General features: G+C 37.9%; 2 protein-coding genes across 2 annotated transcripts; both read left to right on the top strand.

The window, feature by feature from the left end:
- The first annotated feature begins 6,242 nt into the window (after window positions 1-6,242).
- Window positions 6,243-10,316, top strand: LOC121427267 (E3 ubiquitin-protein ligase TRIM71-like). Its single transcript, XM_041623603.1, has 2 exons — window positions 6,243-6,884; window positions 8,582-10,316. Exons 1-2 carry the CDS (start codon window positions 6,243-6,245, stop codon window positions 9,944-9,946), a joined length of 2,007 nt encoding a protein of 668 aa, XP_041479537.1. The 3' UTR covers window positions 9,947-10,316.
- An 8,882-nt stretch (window positions 10,317-19,198) lies between these two features.
- On the top strand, window positions 19,199-22,311 carry LOC121427266 (tripartite motif-containing protein 45-like). The gene is made up of 2 exons (XM_041623602.1): window positions 19,199-19,927; window positions 21,049-22,311. The coding sequence occupies exons 1-2, from the start codon at window positions 19,292-19,294 to the stop codon at window positions 22,309-22,311; spliced, it is 1,899 nt and encodes a 632-aa protein (XP_041479536.1). The 5' UTR covers window positions 19,199-19,291.
- The last annotated feature ends 382 nt before the right edge of the window (window positions 22,312-22,693 follow it).

Raw genomic sequence — 22,693 nt, 5'->3', positions numbered from 1 at the left:
AGGGTAGCATGCGCGAGCTCCAATTTCAATTTTTTTGTCTGGCAGAAGGGCGTTAGCTTGAGCGATCTCTATGTGAATTGTACGGTGTGAGCGGGAGTTAACGCCCTTCTGGCAGAGTACAATCCCACTTGACCAATGACATGCACCTGAGAACGGGCACATCTTTCATTTTATCTTCTGTCAAAATGGCTCAAGAATTAGACGCATGTGTCAAAGCCGGGATTGGGAGGGGGCTCGTTCTAGTTGCTCATGGCCACAGATATCACAAAAACAAAGTAAATGTGGCATCCATATCTTGGCGTTGTTGGAGGAAGCAATGTCAGGGACAAGCAACAACAAATGTTCTCCAAGTTGACGATGGGGCTCGTCCAAATAGGATGAGGGTAAGTATTCTGTATACATGCCGCATGGCCTCAGTCCCCCACCTTACTGGGTTATCCCACAGATGATGACAGATCGACGAGATTTCGAGACTTATACAAGAACTGAAATATGCGGATCGATTGCATCATTACATAGCCAGAGGGGCGGGGTCGGGGGCGGGGTATCCCTCCCCCCAAGAAAAAAAACACACATTAATTCTTCAACCGGGCTGGACACAAAAAAACAAATACAACACAAAACAAAAGCAAACAAGTGAGAGCAAGCGGGGAAGGGATTGTCGATGTGTCGAAAGGGTGGGTGAGCAGAGCAGGGATGGCCAAACCCTTTCGAGAGAACCCCCCTTCTCCAGTTATCGCGACAGAATGGCTTGAGAGCGGGGAGAACATTCCATGCTAAGACTCCCCAAAAGTAACACTACACATGGCACTTTTTCTATACATTTTATTGGAGTTTTTGAATATTTTGCCCCAGAGTATTCGAGAACACGGTTTTCATTTCGTAAAAGATATGAAAACTCACTTGATTAATGAAGTTTGATGGTTGACATGAGTTTGGGGGAAAAATACAAGAAAGTTGTTTTAGTAGAGTAGATACATTGCACTTTGATCTTTTTGGGGAAACCATTTTCGACTAGCTATTTTGCTAACTTTTGGTTCTCCCTTTAACAGCATTTCTTTTGGTACAAAATCACCCAAACCATTTAATTTATGTTCATGCATATACGATCAATTTTTATGGTGATTTGCTTCATGTCAGACTGCATCAAGACTCTTTTGTATTATATGCTGATATCACATGCATGGGGTATCACATTGTGTTCTTTTATAGACTATGCTTATGTTATGAATTTCATTTATATGATTCATGTTATACAAACACATTCTTGTAAACATGTATTATACATAAATTCATTCATTTAAATATGTTAATGTTGTTGATAAACTCAACTAAAGATAAATTAATAAACACCTATTCATGGGAACTAGGGAGGGGCTTGTCTCGAAAGGGTGTGTTGAGTACACCCGCGTAAATCCACTTTGAGGAGTGGGGGATGATCGAGTTTTTATCCCCCCCCATAGGCGGATCCAGGGGGCGAGGGGCCCGGCTCCCCCTTCTATTGGCGGAGCAAAATAGAAAAAAAAGGAAAGAGTAGGAAGACGAGTGAATAAAATAATAGCAGAGGAAGACTTGAAGAAAAAAAATCTTTCATGTCAGTGTATAAAATTTTTGCTCGCGCTTCGCGCTCGTATTGCCTGTCAGGCGATTCATATATCTTGTTCAACATGGAGCCTACAACTGTAAATATCAAGTTTGGAAGTTAATATACAAAACATATTTCTCCTTGAAAATCGAACTTTCATTAATTTGTGTGATTTACAAATTGATGGTTAAAAAGTGCTCTGCTGTAAAAATGTCAGTTTTATGGTCTGAATATTAACATTTTTTGCTCGCGCTGCGCGCACGCGAAATTGATTTATCAGGTACCTATTATTCTCATGTATTCCCTAAAGTTTTCAAAATATCCCTGTTCAGGTCTGATTGTCAAAACGTATCAGCTAGCGCTGCCATGCTTGCATTTTGATTTGCGAGGTATTTATGTCTCAACAAACTACTTAAATCCCCTTTTCATGGCAGTTTATAAGAAAATTTCGGCTCCCGATTTGCGCTCGCATTAATGGTTAAAAATATATCAACTGAATACTGAAGCATCCTATTCATGATCATAAAAGTGCTTGAAATATACATCGTTCAGGCCATAATATCATCAGATTCCGCGCCCTCATTTTGCATTAATAAATAAGGTATCAATTTAATAATTAAATTGTTCCTTTTGTTTAATCTCGCGCTTAGCAAGATGAATAGGAAGATATATAGTCATCATATTCATATGATAACATGTCCTAAGGATGTCTTGGTCCTATGTCCAAAACTCAAAGTAATGATAAAAAAATATCAGCTCTTTTTCAAGTGCGATTTTATATCCACCTTACAATTTTCCTACAAAGTGTTTGAAATATAAAGCTCAAATTGACCCCCTTTTTCAAATCGGAATATCAAATATTTTAAGCTCGCGCTTCGCGCTCACCTTTATTTTCATGCTAAAAGATATATTTAAAATGCCTAGATTCTATGTCTAAATCTGAAACAGGCGCGTGCATGTTCATTCAGAAAAATTTCTACTCGCCCTTGGTGCTCGAATTATTAATGTAAGAATACCCCCTCTTACTCATCCTTTTCATGATTTACAAAACATGAATAGTGTCCCGTTTTAGGTCTAAAACTAGAATTTTTCCGCTCGAGCTTCGCGCTCGCATCAATTGTTTAGTTATGTAACTATCTTTTCATGATTACAAAAATTAATTTTCCATTCTTTATGTAGAAATGTCATATTTTCTACTCGCAATTCGCGCTCGCCTTATTTGATTGTTGAAATATGTAACATCTTTATGGCTAACTGCAAGCAGGTAGGCCTACATTCCCGATCATTTCAAAACGTGTATCAAAAATTTCTGCTTGCACTTCGTGTTCGTAGTAATTATTGCAGGCACATCTTTTTATTCAGAATGTTCAAATTTTAGGAAAAAATACATACAATAAAAAAAAATTTGCGCTTCGCGCTCGCATTATTAAATAAGGACTATGATATTATATATTTACGTTGATTTAAAGAATAAAAATAAGAAGTGACTCTTAGGACTACCACCGTCAAAGAAACAAACAAAAAATCATCTTCGAGCTGCCGATCGGGGAAAATATGGCTGAAAAAAATTCTGGGCCCCCCTATTGGCGAAGGCTGGATCCGCCCCTGCCCCCTCTATACACACATTCGAATATCTATTTAGCGAGCGGTCAAAGCGAACGAGCCATAAAGAACAACTTTTCTCGTTTTTAATCACATTTCATAATATAATTTTTTTGGTTTTAAATCGCATTTTCAAATAGAAATTTTGAAGTATGTTTTTTTTACTGATTACTTAAAATATATTTTCTTCCCTAAAATGTGGGGGGATATTTGTACACGCCAACCGCCACTCCAAAAAGTGAGAGTGTGGGGGCGGGGTATATCCCCCGGGATTTACGCCAATGGTTGAGTATTCTGATGTACTGGCCAGCCTTTTTTTATATAGAAGATTTTTTAACGGATTAAGATGAGCGAGAGCAGCTAAAGCCCCAGTCACATATAGAGCCCGGACCACCCCGGACCATCCCGAATCTGATCCGGGTGGTCCGGGGAGAGATTCGTGTTGGCGCCTTGGAGGTCCGGGGTGGTCCGTGTTGGTCCTTGAACGTCCGGGAGGCCAACACGGCAGTTTTTGACTGTCAAAAACATCCGGCGTCATCCGTGGACTGCCGGGTTGGCAAAGCCATCCGAGACGGTCCGTGTGGCTGCCGTGTAGGTCCGTGTAGCTGCCGTGTAGGTCCGTGTAGCTGCCGTGTAGGTCCGTGTGGCTGCCTGGAGTATCCTTGGCAGTCCGTGTTCTTTTTCCCCATCGAAATCATTACAGCGCTATTTACTTAATGAACTTTTCAGTAGTTGTTAAACAGTTGACACAAACATGCTTAATTTATTCAAGTGGATGATTAAATGATTCAGGATATTTTCTTACGCTTTGGAGATGGGCCCCAACCTGATATTTGTAAACTTAGTGCATGTATGAATAATTATTTTTCTCTTTTTTCCTAATATTTACCCACTACTTTGTCTGTTATTATTATTTCACATTTCATTTTTTTATATATATTTTATATGTATATGTTATGTACCTGTTACATCGAAATTGTATACTACTGCCCTGCATCGACAGTAATATGCGTCATAACCTGGGCCTATCTTAATTGTTATTATGTTTTGTATAGACTTTGTAAATTTCTTTCCTTTATTGTGATTTCAATGAAGTGATATCAAATCAAATCGAAATTACATTTGTCGTTCAAGATTTAAAGTACTTAACATTTAACAACTACTGTTAAAACAGTAAACTGTGTTGTATAAAAAAAACTGCGTTTTTACTGGTTAAGGAAGTTTTGATATATTTTTAAACACAACATGATAATTTTGCGACAAGGATGAGAAAAAAATGAACAAATAGATAAATAAATAATTAGATAAATATCAGCTCATTGTTATGAACAGATTTTCATTTGCCGTGCTGGTCAATATAGCTGCCGTGTTGGTCCTTGAGCTGACGTGTTGGTCCGTGTAGCTGACGTGTTGGTCCGTGTTGGTCCTTGTCGCTGACGTGTTGGTCCGTGTTGCTGACGTGTTGGTCCGTGTAGCTGACGGGTTGGTCCGTGTTGCTGACGTGTTGGTCCGTGTTGACGACGTGCTCTGCCGGCATGGTCCGTGTAGATCCGTGTGAAGCTGCCGTGTTGATGCCGTGTTTACAGTCATCCGGGGCAAAACTATCCCGGACCTCCCCGGATCATGCCGGCATTGCCGTGTTGATCCGTGAGGATCCGTGTCTATATGTGACTGGGGCTTAAGGAACAATTCAAAGAAACGTCGGACCTTCCTCGTTTCTCGCGGGGGGGGGGGGGGTAGGTACACTCCCCTCCCTGCACCCCCCCCCCCCGGAACGCGCTTCCCGTGCTCACTACTGAAACCTATACTGAAATCCTATGTATGCAATTATTTATAGACGGAATTACTCGGATATATTTGGCTCTGCCCCCCCCCCCCCCCTCTGATAACAGGCACCTGTTACGCCGCTGCAACGAGTCGCCTTAAACCACTCGACCGCGGCAACCAATGAAGGGAAAAAAAGTCGGTCTCGCGGACCTTCGGTCTAGCGGGCTGTCGCCGTGGATGGGACCTGGAGGAGCAGCACGATCAGAAATAAGGGTCGGGTCAGTGGCGGATGAAAGGAAAGATTACCCTTCCACTAAGGGGGGGGGGGGCAGACCAGTTGTTACATTTACGTTAGTTGACTGCATCGGAGCCATTGATCACACCGGAGTCGGACCATGGACCTATTCTCGTAATAGGTCCATGGTCGGACTGAGTGATGTCTTGGTATCCACGATGAAAAACACCAGATGTCTAGGTATACGTCTGGGTCGGTGACAAGTTTGGATGTGGGGGTATTTACACCATTACAAATTCGAACGTGCTGTGAAGGGATGGAGAGTACAGCGGTGGACACGAGCAAGGAATGCGGTACATCTCCAGAGGGCTAAAGATTCAGAATGGTGTTACTGCTGTCCATGGACAGCAGTAACACCATTCAGACGAGGAGTGCTTCCCAAGTATTATTTTTTTTCGATCTAGAGGCAAAATTATTCCAGAAACTGTTCTTAATGTTGGGGGCCACAGCAGGTTTGATTTCTAGGAGTAATTATCGATGAACATTTGACTTAAAAACCCCATAGAGTCAGTGTGTACAAAGGTTTCTTGAGGTGTAGGTGCTATTTGTAGATTAAAATGTGTTTTGTCGGAGGCTTTTCTAGGAACTTTACATAAATATCAGCTTTGTGCTTCCCTATCTGACTTACTGTAATGTTGTATGGGACAATTATACTTTTGAGACTTGCATTGACAAACTAAAGGTTTTACAAAATAAAATTCTGGCGCTTATCATCAATTCAATTTTCAGACATCCTAGTAAACCCTTATCCCTTCAGTTAAAGTTGCTTCCTCTTCTTTTGATGAGTTAGTCAGGTTCAAAGGTAGCTGGGAATACCCGGTACTATTTACAGGAAGTTCGAATCTGGTGTGTTTTTTTTTACTCTTGTAGTTGATTTGGATTTGTATTGAACTACACATTAGCAATAACAGGAAGTGATCATTGTGTTGTAATACGTTAGTACTAACTTGTTATTCGTTGGAAGTTAGATCTCGTGTCTGTAAATTTAAAGCGATGGCTGAGAGTGAGAAGTGTGGATCAGAGAAAGCATCAAGCTCCTCACCGAACCTGATATGTCCATTATGTCTTGATATATTTGTCGAGGCGACAATCTTAACTTCATGTGGACACACATTTTGTAGGAGATGCCTCAAGAAATACGATCTAACCCACCAGGACCTTGATCACATGGTCTGTCCTCTCTGCAGGGAGATCACCAAGTTGTCCGCCAACCGTGTCGATGATCTCCGCCTCAATGACTCCATCAACGGACGCGTAGACGATTACCACGCCAAGTGTGGAGGGATGAATGCTGTCCTTGAGATGTGCCAGAAATGCACCGCTTGCAAGTCTCAGAGAGATGCTGTATCATTCTGCAGAACATGTAATTATTACATGTGCGATGAGTGCTTACATTGTCATCAACATCTTACAGTCGTCTTCGAAGGTCATGAGATTGTCTCCATGGATGATGTCATCGAAGGGAAGGTCAGCATTGGTCATTTATTCGAGAAGTGTTCCATCCACAAACAAGAGAACAAAGATATGTTTTGTGAGGTTTGTAAGGTCCATGTCTGTCAAAAATGTGTACTCGTTGATCATCAAAATCACAAAATCAAGAACCAGGTTGACTTTGAGCAGGAGTTGCGACGGAAGGTAAATTTATTCATAATTATCACAGTAAAAATGCTGTATAAAAATCTATATAACACTGTTCACTATTTGAACCTTACAGTAGTTTTTAAAAAGTTTAAACAACCAGACATTTTTTTTGAGAATCAAATATCATTAATGAAACTTAGCTGTATAAACGTTTAAACACTAAAAAATATTTAAACAAGTAATGTGAGGTTAAACATTTGTAAGAAATGTAGGCAACATTAATTTTTGAAAGCGTATCCTCTTAAAAGGGTTGGTCAAAAAAGGCCAAAGTTTTAACCATCACTGAGTAACATACTATCCATACTACTATTAGTTAAAATCTGTCCAAATTGGGTAATAAGAACTAATAATTCGGTAATAAATTTGCTCAATTAGATAATGATTGCCCAGAATATATAAGCATGTATATATTTCTTTACAAACAAACTTTACCCAACGCAGTGGACAGTATGTTGCCCAACATATTAGGGTGATCATTGATGTCGATGATGAAAATAAATTATTAATAACAAAAAACACCAAAGATCATACCAGGTATTTTAATGATTGTATGATTATCATGATGATAATAATCATCATGATTATCACAATATTAAGATATATAGGATATTAAGAACAGTAACTGGACTTTAAAGATTGAAAAAAATAATATTAATGACAATGAAATATTAATGATAATGATAATTATAGTAAAAAGAATAATAACACTTATAATCATAGACATGAACATTGATTTAAAGAATGACAACAATAATAGATGGTGTTGAATACAGCGCATACATTCGTAATTCCGAAGGTTCGCTTATTCCGAAGGTTCGTATTTCCGAAGGTTCGTAATTCCGAAGGTTCGTCGATCCGAAAACGAAATAAGGTTCGTAATTCCGAAGGTTCTTCGATCCGAAAACGAAATAAGGTTCGTAATTCCGAAGGTTCGTCAATCCGAAAACGAAATAAGGTTCGTAATTCCGAAGGTTCGTTAATCCGAAAACGAAATAAGGTTCGTAATTCCGAAGGTTCGTTAATCCGAAAACAAAATGAGGTTCGTAATTCCGAAGGTTCGTCAATCCGAAAACGAAATAAGGTTCGTTAATCCGAAAACGAAATAAGGTTCGTTAATCCGAAAATTAATTAAGGTTCGTAATTCCGAAGGTTCGTTAATCCGAAAATTACATAAGGTTCGTATTTCCGAAAATGAAAAATTATTCATTTTGGTAACAAAAACGGTGTTGTCATTACAAGATTACACGATATTATGCAATGACGTTAGATGATACGAGCATGTGTTGTGGCCAAAAGCATGTATTTCATTAAGAATAGGCGCCCTGATCAAGCATAGGCTAATATCGATTTAATCTGAGCAATTGCTGCCTATAAGCAAATGGTTTAACCGAATACAGATTGACAATGATAAATAATAATTTGTAATTCCACCATCAGTATGTAAAATGTTGTTGCATGTACTCCAGTTCTATACTCTGTTGAATTACATCGATGATTATTACCGTTAGTATTCAAATATGCCATACAATTTTGTAATTATACGTTGTCTCTCTTCAAGCTTATTCAGAATATTGTATGTTAATTCTGTGTGATTAAACTTTTGTTACCTATATAATTTGTTATTTTTATCCATTATGGAATATTTCCAGATCTAACACGTTGTTTTTACTTATCACACTTTCAATACGTAGGTGACAGACCTTGCCCAGCGATGTGCTGACAAGAAAGCAGAGCTGGAGAAGAACATTCAGAACATAGAAATACAACGTCATGAGGTACACACTGCAGTGCAAACACTTCTAGATGATGTTAGGCAAGCCTACAGCATCAAGGCCAAGGAGCTGGAAGAAAATCTCCGAAATCTCACCGACCAAATAAATGCCTTAAAGCATAGTTTTGATGACGACCTCGACGTCTTGAAGTCAAAAGATCGACAGAGGATCAAGAGTATTTGTAGTTCAATTACTTTGGTAGATAACGACAGACTGGGTCATCTTGAGACAGACACTCTATCTGCTCATATCTTGCTCTGTAAGGAGCTGGATACCATGCTGAAGGAGGTTACTGATCACACTTCTTCGGAAGCTATTAAGAAGAAAGCACAGGAGAAGAGGTTCAAACCAGCAGAGGATACTCGTCTTGACCTCGGAAGCATTTCAGAATATACTGATCACACTTCTGCGGAAGCTATTAAGAAGAAAGCACAGGAGAAGAGGTTCAAACCAGCAGACGATACTCAGCTTGACCTCGGGAGCATCTCAGGATCAGATCCCAAGATGGAAGTCATTCAGTGTGTTAATCTACGGGGAATGATGCACGGTATGGCACCGTACTCCAATAGCACTGTCGCTATCGGGTATGGATGGGATGCACTAGGTATTGATATCATTGATTCAAATGGTGGAAAGCAGCAGTATAGAAACACACCCTTTAGTGACATGAATTGTTATGATCTGGTTTTGCAACGGGACGGGGCGTTATGCGTGTCCACTGGTTCTACAGAAGCCTACATCTACTCTCCCCTTGGCTCCAGGAAAGCAACAATCCACGTGAGAGACAATGGATATTTTCTCAGAGTTAACAGGAGTCCATCAGATGAAATCATCATTACTAACCATGGAAACCAAGTCTATATCTATGACCCGACAGGATCCACTCTTAAACACACTGTTCAAACAAAGCACGAAACGAGGCAGGCATCAACCACCAGGACGGGTTTGATCGTCACGAGTTCATGTTGGGGCAATCCAAGCGTGGTGACGGTCTATGACAGAGATGGGAATTCTGGTGAGTCTCTACAAGCTCCAGAGGGTGTCTACCTGTATGGTGCCGTGGATGAGCAGGACAGGGTGTATGTAGCGAGTGTTGATGAGAAGAATAATAGCATCGTGATCAGGCTCTATGATCTTGATGGTCTGAACCTGAATGAAAGAGTTGTGTTCAATGCACTTAATATGACATTGGATACTTGGTGGTGTTACTTGGTTTCCCTCTCCCCAGACATGCTCGCCTTTGCTTGTTACAAGAAGTTATATTTCATGAAGGTATCACTGTAATCTACGTTATATCACACCATGTAGTATGGAAACTGACGTGCTTTCATCCTGCTATAATACAAATCTACTTTTACACGTGTCGATATTCAGTATTACATGTATATTACCATGTTATAACCTCATCCAATCACAATATCACTTAATGTGATATAAATAACATACAATTTAATTCGTAGAAAATGTCGAAAAAACGAACATGTTTCGCAGCCAGAAGCTGGATAAAACATGTGAATTTTAAAATTTAATTCGACAATATTCGAGTGATAGAAGTGATAACGAAAATGAATCAATGGATGAAGAATAAATACTATACATTATTTTGCACCAATTTTCCGAGTATTGAATATACAATTTCGTCTGCAACAAACAGGCATACCGTGCTTATTATTGTAATTATCAATGATAGCAAAATTACTATTTAAAAACTGAAATATAACTAAGCATTTATTGAAATATAACAAAGTAATCAGCGAACGTAATTAAAAATATATCAAAAGAATTACTATAATACATACTACTGGAGCGTTGTGGCCCAGTGGATTAGTCTTCGGACTTTGAAACAGAGGGTCGTGGGTTCGAATCCCAGCCATGGCGTAATTTCCTTCAGCAAGAAATTTATCCACATTGTGCTGCACTCGACCCAGGTGAGGTGAATGGGTACCCGGTAGGATTTTTCCTTGAACGCTTTAGCGCCTATTAATATGGCGGCTCAGCTACAGCCGGGTAATAATATGATACCAATTATCAAAGTGCAGTAGAGTATATGCACGTAGTAGCTGCGCTATATAAATGGACCTATTATTATTATTATTACTAATGAATATATTTACAGTGCATAAGGGGTACAAACGTACCATAAGCAGAAAGACTACACTCTACACTATTAGACCATTTTGCTTTCACATCATGCGAAGTATTCCTACCAACATACTCCTGCCTATTCGCTATTCGTTATTCAGTTAAATTATCGTGGATGATTGAATGATAAGATGCTTTCTTTTGGACCGTCTATAACAGTGCTTCTCAACCTTTTTTTACTCGAGGACCACTTTGACTCTCAGATTTTTTTCGAGGCCCACCTCCTACCAAACTTTTTTTTTAAGGATGTGACTTCTTGTCTCGATCGACTCAAAGATTGTCTCGACAATTTATTGTAAGGAGCATATTAGTGCATAACTTTATGATCTTCTGCTGCAGTGGCGTTATGAGCAAAAAAAATTGAGGGGGCTTGATATGGCGTATCGCATACAATTAATAAAATGTTGGGAGCGAGCATGGCGAGCAAGCAAAAATTTCGACATTTTTATTACAAAAATCTGAGTTTGTGTCAGATTTTGATACAATATTAAAAAAATAATATGTTTCACCCTTATTCCTTTTCCTTTTTTTTATTTCCTTTTGTCTTTTTTTTCTTGGTCATGAAATATCTGGGGTCAAGTGCCCCCCTATCTGTACGCAGTGTTCTGTAGTGTATTAAATCCAGCGTTTTTCCTCTCGAAACACTCTTTTGGCTTTCGAAGCACTCTTCGGAGGTTTTATGTTTAGGTGTCTCTGAAGCTCTGACGGTTTAAGCGCCTTAATTATTTGACAATAACTTCAGCACATTCGACACACATTGCTTTTAGTTTTGCACTACTGCGCAGTTATGATAAATCCAAATTTAATGTATCCGGGGTCTTTCTTACAGTTACCTCCTGGGACTTTTCAACAGTAGACTTGTTTCCTCCCTCACCCTTTCGCTTTAAAACACGGTCCATTTTGATGAAAGTGTGTTTCGTGATATTTGAACGTAAAGCTCTTAAGCACATTCAAAGCAATCAGTTTGAGAAATAAATGCATTTGCAAAGGTCCGGTGAATGGGCGATAATTAACTACATACACAATATGCATGCACATGAGGCCTGAGGTTCACATCAAAGTTAGATCGAAACCAACATACAATGTGTATATATATGTCTATCACAACAGGCTACCTAGATAGGCGTGCCTTTAGCTTTGTTTGACTCACGGAGACAGATCAAACACACCACTTTCGGACATTAAATAGAACATGTTAAACATACTATAATTTTCCCCCTAATTTTTTTCTTTTCTGGAGCTTCTCGCGGTCCACCTGGGAGAGCTTCGCGGCCCACCAGTGGGCCGCGGCCCACCGGTTGAGAAGCGCTGGTCTATAAGTTCTTGCATTTCATTTTTGATAATTATGTGATCTTCTCCAAGAGGGAAAGATATCCCAACCGCTGATAACCAGTTATTAAAAAATAAAAATAAATATTTGCTGGTAAAAATTATCTTTCTGTTTAACAGTAGTCTTGAGATATACTGTTTTGATGATTATGTGATCTTCTCCAAGAGGGAAAGATATCCTAACCGCTGATAACCAATTATTAAAAAATAAAAATAAATAAACATTTGCTGGTAAACTTATCTTTCTGTTTAACAGTAGTCTTGAAAATATACTGTTTTGATTTTCATTGTTTTATGAATGTTTACGAGACATGGGAAGAATATCTTTATTCTTCTTTTGTCATAAGTCCCTTTCGAAAAGAATTGAAACATCATGCGAAGTTTTCGTAGCATCATATTCATGCATGATCGCTATTTGTATATTATTCATTTAAATCATCGTGGATGATGAAATGATAAGATTTTTTTTAATTATTATGTAATCTTCTCCAAAAGGGAAAGATGTACCAACCGCTTAAAACCATTTGAAAAAGGAAATATTTGCTGGTAAAAACTTTTTATATAGGTATTGTTTCAGAATAGTCTTGAAAAAATTCCATTTTGATTTCCTTTCTTTTAAAAATGCAAGCAAGACATCTCAAGAATAACATTGTTTTCAGTCTTTTAATTTGTCATAACTCCCTCTGAATTTGAATGAATGCAATATAATGGTATTTTGTATATTAGTGAACAGAAGGAGATATGAATAGACACATATTCATTTTGTGAATAGATGCATGGAGATATAAACTTCATCTTAATCATTATATACAAGATCTCGAAGATCTCGCATGATGCTGCATATACACAATGTATTTACATGTATGTATACAATGTATAGTAAAATTACCAGACTTACACTATCTTTATATTATGGTATATGTAGATGCATTCTTAAGAATTGTTTATGTTGCAGTCATATTACACTACGGGCGCCTTACGGCGAGTCTAAATCAGCCGTTTGATCTAATTTTATTCAAACCACCATAATGTAGCTGGTAGAAAAAAAATCTTAAGACGGTCGTTTTCGACTTGCTGTACTGCGGCCGTAGGGGGGAAATATGACTTGCAGCATTAGCACAGAATTCATAATTAAACTTGAATTTTACATCAAATGTTCCATTGTTATTCGACTCGTATATTCCAGTGGTTGGCGTATGTTCTAATGCAGTCGTGTATCATACAATAATCACCTTGAGGATCGCCACAAAACCATGACTTTGACACCCATTTACAAGTTTTTTAAAGATCATTTCTTCAATCTTTATCCCCATTTTGCATATAACGAAAACAAACCGGTGTCAAAAAACTAAACCCGCTCCTTTTTTCGATATTCCGAATGGAATTTAAATCAAGTATGAATTGAAATATATTGACGAGGCTAAAATAAAAATAAATAAATAAAACAAAACTAGTTTTATTTTTAGTACAAGCCCCAAATGCGGAATTCTTTTCGATTGCGAGTTTATAATCATGACAACAGCCTTTCTTTAATAAAAACGTGCTTAAAAACCTTTATACGATGATTCAAGAGACCTTTAACATAGATGGACAACTCCAGGTCGATCTGTGGTTATTTTCTTTTAATAATATTTCATTGTACTTTGAATTTGATGTAAAAGTGACCTTTTTCTTGTGTTAATATCACGATTTATATTTTAGAAATGCATGTTATCGTGTTACTGCTCTCTCAGAGGTTATTCTATGAGATTCTCTTGTATCTGGTTTTTTAGTACCTTGTTTAGAACGATTCTGTTTATCATGGGTGTCGATTTGTGTTGTGAATCTTTAATTTGTTCAAGGGGGGGGGGGTGGCCTATTGTTTCATCCCCCAATTGAAGAGTATGACGTCACGGATCGACTCCAGTGCTGTTTATCCAAAGGGAAAGAGTACTTTAAAAGTAAATTAATGAAAAATTATAGTGTGGAGGAGCCGTGGTGTAGTGGTTTTGACTCTCGCCTTGTAAACAGAGGATGTGTGTGCGAATTCCACCGCGGTCTGGCGTCCTTTGGCGAGGCGTCTATCCACACTTTGTCACTCTGGACCCGGTAGGATGTGAAAGTCATGGTATATCGCAAATACAATCGATACAGCCGCATGAAATAATACTTTTTCCCTGATTGTTTCATTCACTTATTCAGGCCCATTTTTTTTACAGCATACGGAAAAAGTAGTATAATAGCATGAAAATACAGAAATTAATATGTTATCGATAGGCTGACTGATTTATATTTGTAAAATTAATATTTGTAAATATATAAATCCGTTTAATTTAACATTATCAATAAATTTTAATGTTCGATCATTTCATTCGCTAACGTAGACTTCCATGTGTAGTAGAGTAGCTCTATCAAAACAAAAGAGAAAAATGAAAACAAATGGATTTACGATGGCTTTATGAGATATAAAAACAACAAACGAGGGGAAGTCGACCGGGGGCCCGTATACACAAAGCTTAGCAATGATCGTAGAACATTTTTCTACGATTGATTGCATTGACTATAATGTATCATCAATCGTTAAAATCAAGCGTGCGCTTAATTGCTAACCTTTGTGTTACTAGGCCCATTAGTTGCTTTCTAAAAGCTACCCAATCGCATTAACCCCGAAGTAGATCGAGCACATAATTATGGAGGTTTGTTATATCGTTTTTCTTTTCATTGAACCTATGTTTTTCTCAATATTCATTAAACTCTGAATATCATAAATTTGAATCGAGTCTGTTCAAACTTTGAATGCAAACTAGAAAGGATGAGAGAGAGAGGCAATCAGAGGCTGCGTTTATGCGACCTCGACCCAGAATCATGATTTGAATCACAATTTGAATCATGATTCAAAACAGCAGCATGAATCACGATCCGACAGAATCAGCGTTTATACGACCATCTTTCTAACGCTGTTTCTCCCTGAATTCGGGCAGATCCAGTGCGCATCACAGTGCGCAGTTTGACCCAGGAAGTATAGGTCAACATTTTCGCACGTGTTTCTAACTTCACGTCGGCTGCTAGATTTTTGCTGCCGCCGGAGCTAACGAGCAAACGTTTGTGCAAGTGCAACGCTTACTCGGCTTCCGAAAAATAAATCTTTTACTTCCAGAATTCCGTGTATTGTACCTCATATTGTTTTTGATCGGGAACCAGAAGGGGTCATTATCCTCCCTCCCACCTCTCGATCGATTTTTCTTGTCTATGATGGTCCTGAACTGGGCAAGAATTCTGTTAATTTTGTCTCGACAGGCGGTGCCACATCTCCGTTGAAATCCCTCCCTCGCAAGCGCCGCTGAAAAGGATCGTCTTATTTCTGTGAATCCCGTAAGCTTCAGGCTGAGCCCAAAGCACGGGCCAAAGCACAAGCAGAGCCCTGAGTTAATTCATCGTCGATCAGTCCAATTTGTGCCTTTGGAACTTGAAGAAATGATTGATGAAAACAATGAAATATACAAATGACGCTACAGTACAACCCCGGGGGTACAATACACAGAATGATAATTCCTAAATGCTGGCAATACTGCTACACGAAAATTAACCTGCACGAAACACAGCGCGCGCCTTTGAGTCGAACCCGGAAGAAGCACGACACAATGACGTCATAGAATCATGATTCAAATCACGATATCGTTTATACGACCTTTTTCGTTCGTGATTCTACAGAAACGTCTTTCCAAACGCCCCTTTTTTCGTGTTTCATGTTTGTGATTCTAATCATGATTATATTCAATTTCGACTAAACGCAATCGTGATTCTGCAGAATCGTGATTTGAATCATGATTCTAGGGTAAAAAAGTGTCGAATAAACGCACCCAGAGAGAGTTAGGGGGAGAAGGGGAAGAGAAAGAGAGAGAGAGGGAGGGGGGGGGGTAGAATATGGGAGGAGTGGATCAGGAGTACATGAGATGAAACCAGAGATAGAATCAAAGAGAAGAGAAGGATAAGGAGAGAAATCTTTAGAACTATCACAAATGAAAAATAACTGAATAATTTATCTTAACGTCCCTCAACTGTCCCCCAACCGTTTCGATGATCTCTGCCTTAATGTCTCCATCAACGGTTGCGTAGGGTTATAGGAGAGGAATTATATAAACAGAAAATCTTTAGAAATACCAGAAATGAAACATGAATAGAAGGATAAGGAGAGAAATCTTTATAACTATCACAAATAAAAAATAACTGAATAATTTCTTAAGGTCCCCCAACCGTGTCGATGATCTCTGCCTAAATGTCTCCATCAATGGTTGCGTAGGGTTATAGGAGAGGAAGGTAGACAGAAAAATTTTAGAAAACAGAAATGAAACTGTTACGATACTGCAACAAATACTAAAGAAGATTTTTAAATATATATAAAGTTTAAATTTTCCTTTTTTATTACAGGAAATAATTATACATAAACGAAATAAAACCAAATAATCTTACATTAATCTCTTGAAGTGTCTGATGTACAATCCAGGGTTATAGTTCACTGTTATAGTCCAATATATATTCCAGGTAGGCTGGGAAGATTCCTTATTGATGATGGCGATGATGAAACTGATGTTGAAGTCCGATGAATAATAAAAGTCACTGTAACGAGTAGAAATGTCCGTGAAGACGATGGTGATGATGATTAACAGTCAATTTCAACAATCCATGGGTTGAAGCGTGTTCATTGAACAGGTTGATGATGTTGATGATCTCGATGAGACCTGATAATTTCTCTCTCAAAATAACTGCAAACAGTTCATTGATGGTGGGCAAGTAATTCCACACAATATAGATATTCCAGGTGGAAATAAACTGATATGATCTGGTGAAGTGATCTCATATGATGTGATCTCCTGCTCTCATATGATGTGATGATATCCTTAAAGAAACTGCAGCTTTATAAACTCATTACAGCTATCCTTCTAGAATTCACTATAATGGAAAGTTCTAGGATTGCCTTCCAAAAGAACTTTCTCCTTTCAGGAGCAGTCAAAATCCAGAAGACTCTTGAATGACCTCATTGAAATCAACATGTGTAAATAACAGAGCTAAGCCTATTCATTTCCACTACCAATACAATTCTATTGTTTGGCTTTTCCCTATTCAACAATAAAACTCCTTGGCCTTTAAAGAGGCAAGGACTGCATAATAAAAGACATTCTGGAACGTTCTTACAAACATGCTGTGGAATGTACTTGATCATTCTAGGCTATTCTTAAAGAGGAAATAACTAATAGATTAATGTAACTGCTTTCACAATCCTTCTACAATTATTCTTATATATAACAAAACATGAATGAATAATTTCTCTTAAAAACAATATAAAGAAGAACATAAAATCACAATTACACAAAACAATATCAATATACAGACTCAGAAATTAAAGATTAATATCTTTTTTAACCGAATAAGATCTGTCTTACACATATATTAAATTATAAATGATATAGAAAAAGATCCCGCAATGAGTTACACAGAGATTACTCTAAAGATGGCAACTTGATCGTTAAAGTCACGTAATCTATGAATGAAATATCTTCTTGATAGAGAAATAGAGATTTTACAATAGTCATGATAGTGGAAATATCAAATCATACAGTCGGGGATTTTTGCACATGAAGACGAAAATTATATGAAAAAATGATCAGTTTTCATTTTTACACAATGCGGGCCCAAAATCTGAAACCATGTCTCCAAGCAATTAAGAATTGAAGTTGATATGAAAAGGAAAGTATTTAAGAACTATATGGTCCTCTTCAAGGGGAGGGGGGTGCTAGGGAACTGGAATTTAATATTTAAACGTTGCCTGCATGAAATGAGGGGATTAGGAAACGGGAGGTGGGGGGGGGTACTGGTTGGTGATTGAATAAAGGGGATAATGATATCCCTTGGGATCTGCTGCCGTAGCAAGAAAAGGGGGCCGAAAGAAATTACCAGTCCTTCCATTATTATGTGACTACCCTACGGCCTATTAATCTACAAGTAACTCCCTTTGAAATGTGAGGAAAACGTTCATAAGCTCCTACATATCACGCTATGTGTTTTAAAGATTAATTAGATTATAGCTTTCTTTGAATCTGTCATTTTTAATAGGTAAATGATTCTTTAAATCTACCCCTTTTTCTCATTGAGACTATATATTAAAGAACCTTTCAACCAAAACAATCATTTTAAAAGATCTTCTTTTCCAGGTATTATCACGTGACTAATTTTCCAGATCACATTCTACATTGAAATATTGTTTGGTTTCAAATACAAATTAAAGCGCCAATACTCTTAAAACAAATCAGTCAAATTGACTAGACCAGTAGTCAGCTGGGTGCAACTGATATGGCAATCACTGATAGTCACGTTTTTAGAGTGCAGTATCCAACACCACGATCAAATTAAGTCCTTCACAGTAAAAAGTTTTGGGTTTCTTAATACAAGACTGTTTACTATATGAATCTCACAGTAGTTGTTAAACGGTTTAAAGAAACATGCTTGATTTATTAATGTTGTTTCAGACTTTAAACAACGTTTAAACAACTCTTGTAAAGTTGATTTAGCAAAACAGCGTGGTATATGTATACATGTTTTAAACAGCTTCTTGGCTGTGTTGCTTCAGTCAAACAATGCCAAGACCAGCACGGATCGATAAATCTCGAATAATTAGATAATCAGTTGAAAATAGGAATATCTGCATTCTGGCTTATCAACCTTTGTAATAGATAAAACTGACAAGAGTTTGTAGTGGAAGAACAATTCCGATGACATAGTCATCAGGTAGTCACATGGAGTCAGCACCATACATGCTATTGATATATAATTATCATACCCACTTCTATTTTTAGGAAGTTTATACTGCGCAGCAGTGTGCTTTTACCTTTGATTGTAATCAAAAAGTAATACGAGGCTTTTGGATCAATGTGTACTAAATATATTATATAAGCGGAATGAAAAAAATCCCTCTTTCGATGAAATTATGCATACTTAACGCTGCCAAGTTCAAAGGTAGGTGGGAATACCCAGTTCTATTAATAGAAAGTTCCTACTTCAGTTCACAGTAGTGTACTTTTACAATTGCAGCACTACGAATGATTTGTATCGAAATGCACTGTTGGCTTCGTTGTAATGTGATAGTTCTTGTGGTTGGATTTAATTAGATCTCTTTATTTAGCGATGGCTGAGAAGTGTGGATCAGAGAAAGCATCAAGCTCTTCACCGAACCTGATATGTCCATTATGTCTTGATATATTTGTCGAGGCGACAATCTTAACTTCATGTGGACACACATTTTGTAGGCGATGCCTCAAGAAATACGATCTAACCCACCAGGACCTTGATCACATGGTATGTCCTCTCTGCAGGGAGATCACCAAGTTGTCCGCCAACCGTGTCGATGATCTCCGCCTCAATGTCTCCATCAACGGATGCGTAGACGATTACCACGCCAAGTGTGGAGGGATGAATGCTGTCCTTGAGATGTGCCAGAAATGCACCGCTTGCAAGTCTCTGAAAGACGCTGTATCATTCTGCAAAACATGTAATTGTTATATGTGTGATGAGTGCTTACATTGTCATCAACATCTTACCGCGTTGTTTGACGGTCATGAGATCGTCTCCATGGATGATGTCATCGAAGGGAAGGTCAGCATTGGTCATTTATTCGAGAAGTGTTCCATCCACAAACAAGAAAACAAGGACATGTTTTGTGAGGATTGTAAGGTCCATGTCTGTCAAAAGTGCGTACTTGTTGGTCATAGAGCTCATGAAATCAAGAACCAGGTTGACTTTGAGCAGGAGTTACGACGGAAGGTAAATTTATTCATAATTATCACAGTAAAAATGCTGGTTGATATTGTATACATCGCTGTTTACTATGCATACCTTACAGTGGATGTTTAAAATTTCAAAAAACCATGCTTAATTTTAATTGAGAATCAAATATAAAAAAAAATAAAACTTTGCTGTTTAAGAGTCTAAACACTTTAAAATCTATTTAAACAAGTAATGTATAAAGGTGAAATAGCTTATATAAAAAATGAAACAAAGCGTACACTCTTAAAAAGTTTGGGCAAAAAGGACCAATTATTAACCATCACTGGGTAACACACTATCCGTCAAAATTTGGTAATAAAACTATTAATTGGGTAATAAATTTGCTCAATTGGATAATAATTGCTCAGAATATATGAACATGTATATATATATATTTTTTTACAAATATCACCAAACACAATGGACAGTATGTTGCCCAGCATTTTATGTGTGTATAATCGGTAGATTTAACATGGTTATCAATACTCAGGGCGATCATTGAGCAGAAAATGATGAAAACTAATTAATTGATAAGAATTAACACCAAAGATCATACCACTTTTAATAATGATTTTGATTGTGATGACGATAATAATAATGATAATCACAATATCAAGACATATAAGATATTAAGAACTGTAATAGTAAAAATAAAGATGATATTAATAATAATGAAATATCAAGGATAATAATGATGATACTACTACTACTACTGCTAATTATAACACGAATAATGATAGTTATAATAATGATATAATGAATAAGAATATATAAATCAATATCGATTAATAAAATAAAAATATAGATGTTGATGAATACAGAATGAAAATGATATATAATAATTTGTAATACCATCATCAGCATCTAAAATGTTGTTGCATTTAATTTTGTTATTTATTCTTTATGTTGAACTACATTGATGATTATTATCGGTATTGTTTCAATATGACAAATAATTTTGTAATTATATGCTGTCTCTCTTCAAGCTTATTCAGATTGTCGTATGTCATTCTGTATGATTTCTTTGTTTTAGAGTATTAGCATTCCTTACATTCGCCTTTATGGAATATTTCCAGATCTAATTCGCTGTTTTTACGTAACACGCTTTCATTCTGTAGGTGACAGACCTTGCTCAGCGATGTGCTGACAAGAAAGCAGAGCTGGAGAAGAACATTCATAACATAGAAACACAACGTCATGAGGTACACACTGCAGTGCAGACACTACTAGAAGATGTCAGGCAAGCCTACAGCATCAAGGCCAAGGAGCTGGAAGAAAATCTTCGAAATCTCACCGACCAAATACATGCCTTAGAACGTAGTTTTGATGACGATCTCAACGTCTTGAAGTCAAAAGATCGTCAGAGGATCAAGAGTATTTGTAGTTCAATTACTTTGGTAGATAATGACAGATTGGGTCATCTTGAGACAGACACTCTATCTACCCATATCTTGCTCTGTGAGGAGCTGGATACCATGCTGAAGGAGGTTACTGATCACACTTCTGCGGAAGCTATTAGGAAGAAAGCACAGGAGAAGAGGTTCAAACCAGCAGATGATACTCGTCTTGACCTCGGGAGCATCTCAGGATCAGATCCCAAGATAGAAGTCATTCGGTGTGTTGATCTACAGGGAGTGATGCTCGGTATGACAAGGTACTCCAATAGCTCTGTCGCTATCGGGTATGGGAGCGATGCACTAGGTATTGATATCATTGATTCAAATGGTGGTAAGCAGCGATATAGTAACATATTAGCCTTAAATGACATGAAATGTCATGATCTGGTTGTGCAACGGGACGGGGCGTTTTGCGTGTCGACTGGTAGTACAGCCTGCATCTACTCTCGCCTTGGCTGTAGGAAAGCAACAATCCAAGCGAGATACAATGGAAATGCTCTCAAAGTTAACAGTGGTTCAACAGATGAAATCATCATTACTAACTATGAAAAACAAATCTATATCTATGACCCGACAGGATCCACTCTTAAACACACTGTTCAAACAAAGCGCGCAACGGAGCAGGCATCTATCACCAGGACGGGTTTGATCGTCACGAGTTCATGTTGGGTCAATCCAAGCGTGGTGACGGTCTATGGCAGGGATGGGAATTCTGGTGAGTCTCTACAAGCTCCAGAGGGTGTCTACCTGTATGCTGCCGTGGATGAGCGGGACAGGGTGTATGTAGCGAGTGTTGATAGGAAGAATAGTAGCGTCGTGATCAGGCTCTATGATCTTGATGGTCTGAACCTGAAGGAAAGAGTTGAGTTCAACGCACTTAATATGACATTGGTTTGGAATTGGTGTTACTTGGTTTCCCTCTCTCCAGACATGCTCGCCTTTGCTTGTGAAAAGAAGTTATATTTCATCAAGGTATCACTGTAATCATGGTAATCCAGATTGTCTCACACCATATAGCATCACAGCCCAATGAATAGTGTGTAACATGTATTCACCCAGCTATCAGTAGTATATATGGTAGGGATAGACCAATGATTGACAGGTGTCAATCATTGGTGATTGACATGTGTCAATCACAATGGTCAATCAATACTTGATGAATAGATTACTCCTCAACTTGGCAATGAATGGGACAGTCCTCCAAGTAGTGAATAGGATAATCTCCTACTTGATTAATCCCCCACTTGGTAATGAATGAGAAAAATCCTCTATTGTAATGAATGGGGTAATCTCCTACTTGACCGAATGGGTTATCTGGAGCTAATCTCCTACTTGTAACTGAATAGGACAAGTAATGAATAGGGTA

This window comes from Lytechinus variegatus, chromosome 14, assembly GCF_018143015.1.
Source record: "Lytechinus variegatus isolate NC3 chromosome 14, Lvar_3.0, whole genome shotgun sequence".
Taxonomy (NCBI): domain Eukaryota; kingdom Metazoa; phylum Echinodermata; class Echinoidea; order Temnopleuroida; family Toxopneustidae; genus Lytechinus; species Lytechinus variegatus.
The sequence above is the reverse complement of the archived record's forward strand: the minus strand, read 5'-3'. Positions and strand labels throughout refer to the sequence as shown.

Bases quoted from the DNA above. Each gene is read 5' to 3' on its own strand.
- LOC121427267 (XM_041623603.1), top strand. From the start codon at position 6,243: ATGGCTGAGAGTGAGAAGTGTGGATCAGAGAAAGCATCAAGCTCCTCA. The intron at 6,885-8,581 runs GTAAATTTATTC...TTCAATACGTAG, and splicing joins AGCAGGAGTTGCGACGGAAG to GTGACAGACCTTGCCCAGCG.
- LOC121427266 (XM_041623602.1), top strand. From the start codon at position 19,292: ATGGCTGAGAAGTGTGGATCAGAGAAAGCATCAAGCTCTTCACCGAAC. The intron at 19,928-21,048 runs GTAAATTTATTC...TTCATTCTGTAG, and splicing joins AGCAGGAGTTACGACGGAAG to GTGACAGACCTTGCTCAGCG.